This window comes from Callospermophilus lateralis, chromosome 5, assembly GCF_048772815.1.
Source record: "Callospermophilus lateralis isolate mCalLat2 chromosome 5, mCalLat2.hap1, whole genome shotgun sequence".
Taxonomy (NCBI): domain Eukaryota; kingdom Metazoa; phylum Chordata; class Mammalia; order Rodentia; family Sciuridae; genus Callospermophilus; species Callospermophilus lateralis.
In genome coordinates this window covers 114910386-114922652 of record NC_135309.1, presented here as the reverse complement: position 1 = coordinate 114922652, position 12267 = coordinate 114910386, and the positions used below count along the sequence as shown (strand labels likewise).

The 12267-nt window shown below is 33.6% G+C and overlaps 2 protein-coding genes across 3 annotated transcripts in view; one reads left to right on the top strand and one right to left on the bottom strand.

Moving 5' to 3' along the window:
• The window catches only part of Ppwd1 (peptidylprolyl isomerase domain and WD repeat containing 1), a 29155-nt gene extending 19018 nt beyond the window's left edge, over positions 1 to 10137 (top strand). For both annotated transcript variants that reach the window (XM_076857207.1, XM_077109482.1), the window contains 5 exons: positions 1796 to 1985; positions 4816 to 4997; positions 6242 to 6323; positions 7705 to 7887; positions 9268 to 10137. In XM_076857207.1, coding sequence (XP_076713322.1) covers positions 1796 to 1985; positions 4816 to 4997; positions 6242 to 6323; positions 7705 to 7887; positions 9268 to 9411 — 781 coding nt within the window. In that variant the 3' untranslated portion in view covers positions 9412 to 10137. The remainder of the gene's footprint in view (positions 1 to 1795; positions 1986 to 4815; positions 4998 to 6241; positions 6324 to 7704; positions 7888 to 9267) is intronic.
• A 1450-nt stretch (positions 10138 to 11587) lies between these two features.
• Trim23 (tripartite motif containing 23) overlaps positions 11588 to 12267 on the bottom strand; it is a 36303-nt gene continuing 35623 nt past the window's right edge. Inside the window, exon 11 of the mRNA XM_076857210.2 lies at positions 11588 to 12267. This exon is cut by the window's right edge and continues 1980 nt beyond it. The gene's annotated coding sequence lies outside the window, so the exon portion shown is untranslated.

Below are 12267 nucleotides of genomic sequence, written 5' to 3'. Positions count from 1 at the left end.
GGTGCAGAACAGTTTTAGGGTCTCTCCAAAAATGGAGAGAAATATACAGAGTTTTCCCATATATTCTCTGTTGAAACACAAGCAAAGCCTCCCCCATTAATATCTACCACCAGAGTGGTACATTTGTTAGAACTAATGAACTTGCATTGAGACGTCATTATCACCCAGAGTCCATAGTTATATTAGGATTCACTCTTGGGTGTTATACATTCCATGGATCTGGACAAATATAGTATCAAACAATAATTCCATCGTCCTAGAAATCCTCTGTCCTTAAACTAATCATACCTCTATACCCCACAATCCCTGGCAGCTACTAATCTTTTTTTTTTTGGCACTATGGATTGAACCCAGGGATGCTTAATAGTGAATTAAAAAAATACTTTTTATTCTCCATAATTTTGCCTTTTCCAGAATGTCATGTAATTGCAATTATATACTGTGTAGCCTTTTCAGATTGGCTTCTTTCAGTTAGTAGTATGCATTGAAGTTTCTTCCATGTCTTCATGTACTTTGTGTGTGTGTGTGCACGCACTGGGGATTGAATCTAGCAACCCATTTTTTTGAGACAGAGTCTTGCAAAATTTACCTAGGCCTGCCTCAAATTTTAGTTCAAGGGATTACAGGTGTGCAGCATTGTGCCCAGCTCATTTCTTTATAGTACTCAATAATATTGTATGTACCCACAATGTATTCATCCATTCATCTGTTGAAGGACATTGCTCCAAGTTTATAAATAAAGCTGTTGTAAAAGGTCATGTACAGGGCTGGGGATGTGGCTCAAGCAGTAGCGCTCTTGCCTGGCATGCGTGTGGCCCGGGTTTGATCCTCAGCACCACATACAAACAAAGATGTTGTGTCCGCCAAAAACTAAAAAATAAAGATTAAAATTCTCTCTCTTTCTCTCTCCCCCTTAAAAAGGGGGGGGGGGGAAACACCTCGCTTTCTCCCTTGCAAGAGAATTCTATGTTACCCCTTTAAAAAAAAAAAAAAAAAAGGTCATGTATAGGTTTTTGTGGGGACACAAGTTCTCAGTTTCTTTGAATAAAAGGAGGCCCAGTTGCTGACTCATCCAGTAACAGTATATTTTTGTAAGATTTCACCAAACTCTTCCAAAGTGGCTGTACCCTTTAGTATTCCCATCAGCAGTGAATGAGAGTTCCTGATGCTCCACATTCTCACCAGCATTCAGTATTGTCAGTGTTCTGGATGTGGACTATTCTAATAAATGTGATGTGCTATCTTGTTTTAGTTTGCATTTTTCTGATAACAGGGTATGGAGCATCTTTTATGCTTATTTGCCATCTGTATATCTTTGGTGAGATGTTTGTTAAGGTTTTTAGCCCATTTTTTAAATTCGTTGTTCTTATTGTTAAGCTTTAAGAGTTCTTTGTATATGGTGCATAATAGTCCTTTACCGGCTATATCTTTTGCAAATATTTTTCCCCTGGTCTGTAGTTTTCCAATCTCTTAAATGATGGGATTTTTTTTAAGTTGTAGAAGGATACAATACCTTCATTTTATTTATTTTTATGTGGTGTTGGGGATTGAACCCAGTGCCTCACACATGCTAGGCAAGCACTCTACCATGAGCCACAACTACAGTCCCTTGATGGGATTTTTAAACTTATCTACCAAATTACCTTTTGAGTGGATAGAGAAATACTTTCAAAAACTTTTCACCAGTTGTTTTGTAGATTGATAGCAGATAGTTGATTTTTTTCATCCATAAAATTTCTGTGTTTAGAATTCATTCTGGTGATTTTACTGAATAAAACACTGTTATCTTTTCCAGGTGTGTTCGGATCTTAGGCAAGCAAGAAAATATTAGAGTGATGCAATTAGCTTTGTTTCAGGGAATAGCCAAAAAGCATCGTGCTGCCACTACTATAGAGATGAAAGCTTCTGAAAACCCTGTTCTCCAGAATATTCAAGCTGACCCAACAATAGTCTGTACATCTTTCAAGAAGAATAGATTTTATATGGTATGTGGAAGTACTAGGAGAAAGCCGTTAATGTTTCTTCCAGCTTGGTTGGGAGTTGTTTTCTTGGTTTGTGTCTGCAACCAAAGAGAATGTTAAGCAGCAACAGCAGACTTTCTAAACAACCAGATTACCATCTTATTACATTTATACTATAGAATATTTAACTAGGAGATATTAAGTATTTATGTACTATTTTCAATCACATTTTGAAAAATTTTCACCCTGGTTTTTACAGCTATTTATGCTATCATGATAGGAAGTCAGAGGAAGTTATAATCTTATCCCTAAAGTTTTTACTATGGAATTTTAAATTTTTTATTGTTTTTTCAGCTTTTACTTTTAAAGATAATTTATCTCCCCTAAACTTGCACAACTTCCTTCTTTAAATCCGTTTCCTTTTCTACCTTTTGACTTCATTGTAATGGTGCTGTCTTGAAATTATATACCCCCAATGAATTTATTCCCTGCTCTGAAGAAAAAGTACTAAGATTAGAGTGCTGGGGGTGTAGCTCAGTGGTAGAGTTCTTACCTAGCATGCATAAGGCCCCAGGTTCTAACCACTGTACTGCACCAACAAAAAAGTACTAAAATTATGTTAAAAGCCATACTACTATGCTACCTAGGAGTAGGACTATCTGAATTGTTCATTCAAACAGAAAAATGTACAGCATAGAAATACCACTTCTTTTGTATTTTGTCCTTCACACTGTAGTCACAGAACCAAGACCCAAATGTGACTGTTCTTTCTCTGCCTAAAACGCTTACTAAGTCCCCAGTTATCTAGGATAACTAGGTCTTCTCACTTTTATAGCTTTATCTTTCTTTTAGTTCATTTGCTATATTGACCAAGTCAGTCAGACTTACTCCATTCATAATATTTGATTTTTCTTTATTAACTCTGGGCCTTTGCTCATGCTCTTCTGCCAATCACACGCCTCATCCCAACTTGTGCTCCATACTTGCGTTTTTTTTTTGTTTTGTTTTGTTTTTGTAGGTATAGATAGACACAGTACCTTTAGTTTATTTATTTATTTTTATCCAGTGCTGAGGATCGAACCCAATGCCACACACATGGTAGGCCAAGTGCTTTACCACTGAGCTTCAACCACAGCACCCATACTTCAGTCTTTAATGACAATTTTGCTTATGACTCTTAAAATCATTGCTAAAAATGTATTCATACATATAAAATGAAAATAATTTTCACCTGTAATTATGAAGCAAAAATTATCAGAGAATTCTTGATATATACTAAAAACACAAAAACTAATTTTCCAATCACATTATTAAAAAGCTTTAAGTAACAAGTTATTATTCTTTTTGTTTTCCCTGAGTTTACTGTTAGTTGATTAAAGTATACATATTTATTTTAAGGCTTGAAAAATAAAAGATAAAAATCTGCTTCCTTATCTAGCTAACATTGTTATGTATTTTCTTTCAGTGTTATTAAAGGTACATATCCTTGAGCAAAACTGAGATGGTATACATATATATGAATTTTATATTCATTGTTTTAATGCCAACATCATCAAACGAAAGTAGAATTTCATAAATTGACATGTGGGCTAAGTCAAGCTAACTTTTAAAAATTTTTTATAAATACATAGTACAATAAGCCATTTCATTCCTTTGAATTTGGAGAATACATCATAGCTTTGCTGTTTCTTAATCTGAAATCAATCCAAGGGGATCAGGGAATGCCATTAGGCAAAATAGGGACTGGTACACTAGCTTTCCCTTCCTAGAACTCAGTTGGCATCAGGTAGAGCTGGCATAGAAGAGAGGATTTCCAATTACTGAGTCAAGTAAAAGAAATGACTTTGAGAAGTCCAGAAGTTTTTACAACTGAAAGATTGTTATCACTTTTCCTTGTACCCTGAGATTTCTACAACTTCATTTAAAATTTACTTTCAATCTCCCAAACTTGAGGATTTAGATCAGGTGAGACTCTGGGATGGGGGTGGGGAGCCAAGATCCATCCTTGCTAGTACTGGGTTCTTCTGCTCATAGTAGTACAAACAGTTAATGTGTATATTATTAACATCTAAATGTTAGACACTTTTCTCTAAGTACTTTATATCCATTCTCAAAATATTCACAACTACCTTCATTGGAAGGTATGTACTATTATCCTCTTTTATGAATGAAGAAATGGAGAAAATTTATTCACTTCCCGAAAGTCATATAATTAGTAAATGGCAGAAATAGACTTCAAACCCAAGCAATCTAACAATAAAAAGTAAAGAAGAGGTGGCAGGCTAGTCATAGTGAAATACTAGAAGGCGTAAGTGAAATACTATCACAAATAAGTTATCCTGTTAAATGTGTACCCAAGAGGCTGGGCACAGTAGAGCATGCCTGTAATCCTAGCAGCTAAGGAAACTGAAGCAAGAGGATCGTGAGTTCAAAGCCAGCCTCAGCAACATAACAAAGCCCTAAGGAACTCAGTGAGACCCTGTATCTAAATAAAATATAAAAAAGGGCTGCGGATGTGGCTCAGTGGTAAAGTGCCCCTGGGGTCAGTGCCCCCCCCCAAAAAAAGTGTGTGCCCAAGAGTATTTCTACTCAAAATTAAATGCATTTCAAAATTATACATGTTCATTATTATAGGCAGTGTCTTTATATTAGACAAATATAAAAGTAATTTGATTTCCTTACACGTTTTTTGATGGAAAATGATTCCTGATGTAAAGCTTTATTCTGATGGGAATTTAACTTATTTTCCTCAAATACTTCATTAGAAATAAAAGTTGTTTATTTATAAATTTATCAGATGAAAACTTCATCAGATGAAAAATTCATTCAGCCACATTTTATTTTCCTTCCCAAGTTTACCAAACGAGAACCAGAAGATACAAAAAGTGCAGATTCTGACCGGGATGTTTTTAATGAGAAGCCTTCTAAAGAAGAAGTCATGGCAGCTACTCAAGCTGAAGGACCTAAACGAGTTTCAGATAGTGCCATTATCCACACAAGTATGGGAGACATTCACATCAAACTTTTTCCTGTTGAGTATGTATTGTTTTTGTTGTATTACATAAATACCAATGTAAATGTGTACATTTGAAACTATGCAACTTAAAATTGTTACTTATGGAATTCTGAAGAATTGAAGTGTTTGATAGAGCATCTATCTGTTTTCAAACTTTCTAAAAATTGTATTCTACTAGACACTGGGAAGAACTTTATACATATATTCACAGGCTTATTGTGAGGACAAAATACATTGGCTATGAAAGTGCTGAATTAGGGGCTGGGCATGTCACTCCATGGTAATGTACTTGCCTAGCAAACACAAGGCCTGGAGTTCAACAGCCAGCACTGCAAAAACAAAAGTGCCCAATGTGCCAATTATAAACTGTAACAGAACATGCCAAATATAAACTGTAACAATATACAAATGTATACCAGTGTTATATTTAATTGCACATCTAAACTCAAGGTTTTATGACTTGTTATAATTGGCACTTTTTTTTTTTTTGTCTCAAAACAAGTATTTAAGGGAAGGATAATTATTTTTCTTTCCTGACATTTGCTAAACATGTACTCCCTCTTTAGTCACAGTAATTGTACACTTTCAAAATGAATTCTAACAAAAAACAAAAAGCCTTAATTTTTAAAAAGTTGAAAAGTATTCTGGACAGTCTAAGTTTGTAAAATGAATACATAGTACCAAATGCAATAGATATATATGACCATTTTTTATCTAAGAGAGGCTATTTCTTAAAGCACCTTAACTTAAAACAGTCTCTTTTCAATTGCTTAGTACCATGTAACCTTGTACTTAATTCAAGATGCTCTTGATATTCCCCCTTCTATTTCTAGCTTTCAGCATTATTTTTTAATAATATATCATGTGAAATCATATAATGAGGTTAGATAATATTGAAAAAGCTTCATATTCTTAATGTATAATTGTCATTTAAAGTTGTTTAAATTTGGAAGTTGTGTGTGTGTGTTATATGTTAAGATGCTATCATATTTTTTAAAATATGATAAATATTAAAAAGTATTAAAAAATACTGTCAAAGATTAATAAGCATTCATATCTAAAGATACTAATTAAACAATGAAAATATACTAGTACTTATATGCCTTTTCAACTCATTTATCCTGAGATTAAATGATGTTATGGATAAAAGGCTGTCCTAAAATATTCAAGACATTAAGAACATCATTAGGAAGCAGAACTACACAAAAAATTGTCTTAAAATGTTCTGAATAGGTTTCATATTTTTCATGTATGTCTTATATAGGTGTCCTAAAACAGTGGAAAACTTCTGTGTTCACAGCAGAAATGGTTATTATAATGGGCATACATTTCACCGTATAATCAAGGTAAGTATACAGATTTCATGAGTTTTGAGGAATAGTATTATCATCAGCTTTTTCGTTCCTATGACTTTAAAATATCTGACCGGAACAATTGTAGAGGAAGAAAAGTTTAATTGGGAGCTCACAGGTTCAGAAGTCTCAATCCATGGACAGCATGGCTCCATTCCTCAGGGCTTGAGGTGAGACTGAACAACATGGCAGAAGAGTAGCAGAGGGAAGTAGCTCACATGATCAGGAAACACTCGCCAATACAAAATATATAGCCCAAAGCTGTGCCACTGATGCCCCACTCCCTCCAGCCATACCCCAACTGCCTCCAGTCACCAATCAATTAATCCCTTGGGTTAAGGCTTTTAGAATCCAACCATTTCTTCTCTGAGCCTTCTTGCATTCTCTCATATGTGCGGTCACCTCACATCCAAACCATAAAAAATAGCATCTTGTTGCATAATAACAAGAGATTTAAACCTACGGAATTCACCTCTCACATGTATAAGTTTATTAGAAGGGAGCAGGAAAATGGACAACGGAAACCATTAAAAAAAACGGATAGTCAAGAATATATAGATTCAGGCTGGGGGTTGTGGCTCAGTCGTACAATGCTTGCCTAGCAAACATGAAGCACTGGGTTCGATCCCCAGCATCATGTAAAAAAATAAAGATATCATGCCCATCTACAACTAAAAACATAAAAAATAAATAAATATAAAAAATATGTATGTATATATATTAGACTCAAGGGCAGGAATAGTGGCTTAACTTTTTAGACATAGTGAAGCAATATTATTTGGTCAATAACTAGAAGAAAGGGTGATAACAATGAATAAAAGGTCATTTTGAGATAAAACCAATTAATACCACGGTAACTTGTTCCTTGTAGCTAGCTAAGGTCTAGATAGAGAGGATAAGATTTTAAGCCATGTAAAAGCCACAGTGCCATCTGATCTGTGAGAACTGTTACACCTGAGAAAGAAATTAAGCTCAGCCCCAGAATTTTGAACAGCATTCCATAGAACGTATCGGGTAGTGGTGTGGTTCTTGGTTATTGGCAAATCAGAAATAGCAACAGGAAGAATCAGATGTCAGGGTTCAGAACGAATTAGTGAAAAGAAAGGAAATCTGGTTTTCTTCAGATTATTAGGAAAGATAGTGTATGTCTGTAAATGAGAACATCACTTTACAGAACATCACTTTCTAAAAAGGTTTAATCTAACCAATTTGTAGAGTTACTTTTAAGGAAGTTGGAAGGTTTCATTGAATTCAGGGCACTCTTGACAGAAATATATAAAATAGCAAAGGGTGTGTGTGTTTGTGTTTGTATGTATATGTACTAGATATATAAAAAAGGAATAATGTAATATGCTTTTGTATACTTTGTGTTAAGGGTTTCATGATTCAGACAGGAGATCCAACAGGTACAGGTATGGGAGGAGAAAGCATATGGGGAGGAGAATTTGAAGATGAATTTCATTCCACGTTGCGACATGACAGACCATACACGCTCAGCATGGCCAATGCTGGATCCAATACTAATGGATCCCAGTTTTTCATAACAGTAGTACCAACGGTGAGTACATAAATGTCTATAAATCATAGGTTCATAAGTTATGATTTAAGAGTAAACTAAATGGGAGAACTGCATTACTCTCTAATTCTGCATTATTTATATCTGCCAAGATATAAAAATAAAAACAATTTAGAGAAGAAAATGTGAAGTTATGTGACATGAGTTTAAACTTGGTAAAATAATACTGTCATGTAATAAGTACAGTGGGTGGTACTCCCATTAGAATTACATTCCAATTTAAGATAAGTTAATGAGTTTTAAGTCTCAACTCTGCCACTACTATTTGTGCAGTTTAAAAATATTTCACTTCTCTGAGCCTTTTTCCTCATCTTTAGAATAAAGGAATGAATTCCCAATTTTAAGGCTAAAATTTTCACAATTTTATCGCTGATAAAAGAATATAATTCTAATCAATGGCATTTTATTTGATGAAATACATCTAATTCTATTGTTATGCAGTGCCACACAATTATAAAAGGTATATACTTAATTATCAGTGAAGAAAGGAAAAATATAACTGCTATCTGCCAGGCAGTCAGTCTCATGTACTGTTCACAGTATTTATAGTGTCACTTTCCTTAGTTTTCATAATGGATGAGGAAAAAAATGGTGAGATATGATTAAATTGTCCAAGTTCCAGTAAGTGGCAGTGCGACCATCTGAACTGTCATCGAATACAATAGGTACCTAATGCTTAAACTATTCCAAACTGCCTCTTACTTTTCAGGTAAGATTCCTACAGAGAACCTGTAAAACTTAGTCATACTTTTTTAATCCATGCAAAGTAACTTAGTTTTAGCAAACACCTTCCAGCTTCTTTGGTCTGAAGGATGTAGATATTTAATTAAACTATTTTGTACAGTTGGCTTTCTGTATCGTTGGATTCCTTATCCAACTTTGACCAACTGCAGGCTGAAAATATTCAGAAAGAGAAATTGCATCTCTTTTTTTTCTTGTCACTAACCCCTACACAATACAGTTTAACAAATGTTTATATAGCATTTACATTGCACTAGGTATTATAATCTAGAAATCATCTCTCGATGATTTAAAATATATAAGAGGATTTGCAAGATTATAAATACTACACCATTTTATATAAGAGGTTTTAGCATCTATAGATTTGGCATCTGTGGGAGACAGGAATGGATCACTCTCCTATGGATACCGAGGGATGACATGCTTTTATATTTTTTTCTTATAAAACTAGTAATAAATTTTAAAAGTGTTTAAGTTTTTATTATTAATATATTATTCTACTTCTTTTAAAATATATTATAAAATGAAGCATAAATTTAAAGTCACTTTAATTTGGTCACCCAGAGGGTGTGACTTAAGACATTCATGTTTACTAAGATTTTCCATTTGTTTCCAACACAGCCTTGGCTTGATAATAAGCACACAGTATTTGGACGTGTAACTAAAGGAATGGAAGTTGTGCAGAGAATCTCAAATGTCAAAGTCAATCCCAAAACCGATAAGCCTTATGAGGATGTCAGCATCATAAATATCACTGTCAAGTAAAATAAATTTGTCTCATTTGCAAATAAAAATGTACATATGTTAAAAGATTTTTTTAATTAGGAAACTTAACACTTGCTGAATATATAAATCATGTTTTAAAAGATGCAATACTGTATTTTTATATTTGTCATTAAAGGCCATTTTGTAAAAGCTGCCTTTAACTTTTCTTGCAATATTTCTAATCTTAAGAGTTAATCAATTAAAATGAACTAAATTGGGCATATAGCCCTCTTTATACGTTCTCATAAGACTCAAATTAAATATGAAATTATAAAGTAACGAGAATGGTACATATTTCCTTAACTTTTTAAATACACATCATGAAATCTACCCTTATAAGTACAAAGAAGGGTAGACCCCTCTACAAAAAAATACCAGGGTATCATATACCATTCCCTTTCTTTTACAAAATTTTTGTTTCATACCACATATTTTTTCTTTTGATCGTTGTTAAGAAGTACTGGTAAACAAACCATCAGTAAGTCAATACGAAGCCCCCTTGGTATTATATTACTTTGTTATGAAATATCCATTCAAACACAAGAATCAGAATAAATTATTACATGAACACTTGGTTATTTTATGCAGATTTATTTACTACATTGGTATTTTTCTAATGTAACTAAATAATCTTTTTGTCCTCAAGTTATATCTTCTTCAATAAATATACCACCAAGAAATATACATAGGAGTAAAAATGTTAGTATCTAATAATAGATTACTAGAAAAGAGCAATAAAATGAGTTCAAATTTTTATGTTGACTCATTTTTATCTTCACTTATCCTTACGTAATAAGTTACTTAATTACTTATTATAAGAATTCATGTTCCTATAATTAATCAGCAAGATTATTTCCTATATTATGTACCACAAACTTATAAAGGGAAGAATATAGTAAACTATGATTGTAATAAAAGAATATTGTGCCCTCTTTATTAAAAGTAGAACTTAAACTTGGACCTAAAGTGACTTTTAACTGTGACTTTAACCTTTTCTTCCTTACTTTTGGTGTTAGATTTAACTACCTAGCTTTTTATTCATTCCTAAAAGCTTAATCTAAATTTTTGTAATACTGCCACCAAGTGGTGATGATGCCTCATTCCCCACAAAATACAAGTGTTTTGCTTTAAAAAATCTTATTTGATAAAAGAATTTTTCCATTCCATATCAAAAACTTAACCTGATTGATAATGTAAAAACATATAGTGCTGTGACTTTCTTAAAGCATGTTTTGAATTGTTAACCTTGATAAGGTATCTGGGATTACAAATATGCCGTGGTACCTGGCAAGAAAATAAAATTTTTAATGATTACTTTAAAAAATACAGAACACACCTTTAATCCAAGCACTCTGGGAGGCTGAAGCAGGAAGATAGCAAGTTCAAAGCCAGCCTCAGCAATTCAGTGAGGCTCAAAATAAGAAACAAAAACGGCTAGGGATATGTCTCAAGGTACTTATTAATCCTTTTCATTCCTTTTAGGGAAATTCACAGCTCTTTCTTTCCCCTTTATCACTTTGTAAATTGAAATCTATCCCAATGTTACATAAAATTTTTCTCTTAGCAATACTGTTCATAGACTAAATCAGGGTTTTCAAGTCTTTTTTAAAAAAACTGAACCGAGGGAGGATCTTACATATTTTAAGTTTACACTCTACCACTGAGCTACATCTGCCTGGCAAAGACTTTTTTGCGGGAAGATCCAGGGAATTGAACCCAGGGGTGTTCAACCACTGAGCCACATCCCTAGCCATTTTTCATTTTGAGACAGGGTCTTTTTAAGTTACTTAGAGCCTCGTTGCGTTGCTGAGGATGGCTTTGAACTTGCCATCTTCCTGCTTCAGCTTCTTAAAGTGCCAGGATTACAGGTGTGTGCCATATTTTTTAAAATAATCATTAAAAAATGTAATGTTCTTGCCAGGTACCACGGCACATCTGTAATCCCAGCAACTCAGGAGGCTGAGGAAGGAGGATCACAAGTTCTAGGCCAGTCTTAGCAATTTAGTGAGGTCCTAAGCAACTTAGCGAGACTGTCTCAAAAAATAAAGAGGCTGGGGATTTAGGTCAGTAGTAAAGTGCTCCTGGGACCAATCTCCAATACCAAAAATAAATAAATATCTAGCACCAAAAATATGTGCACCAAAATGCTGTGTTGTCACATGAAACAAGGTTAAAATTAAAATTTAAAAACTAAAAACTTTATTTTTATTCGTTGCAGAATTTTAGCTTCCCTTCAAAACACTGCAGTTTTCTTAAATATGATCTACATTACAATTATAGGGAAAGTTATTTCTAAATCTTTGCTTTATCAAACAATATCTCAAATTTGATAGACAAATCAATCCCATCCTGTTTTGATTTGTTTCTCTTAACTACAGCACAAATACTATTTATTTATTGCTGTGCTGGGGATAGAGCCCAAGGCCTCTTGCATGCTGAGTAAGCACTTCTACCACTGAGATACACCACTAACCAAAATAATGACTTTTTTAAGTTGGTTACTAGCAAAGATAATAGATACATGGTTGAAGAAACTGAACTTTAGAATAATGATAGAACTTCTCCTGTATAATGATTTTTAACATTTTATTGCTGTCTATACTGATCATATATATAGTGCAAATAATGGCTTTTGGTGGTTATAAAGCATTCCTGAAATATAGACCAAGGCTATACACTTCACAAACCTGCTTTACATAATCCATACAATAATGTTTAGATTTTTAGTACAGAAATTCAGAGCGAGGAGGCAAATCCCAACATACTATATTTAAAACATCTGTCATTCTAAATTTGACATTGCCCTGGGGAAGCTTAGCATAATTTTAACTGACTAATGAAAGAATACAACCACAA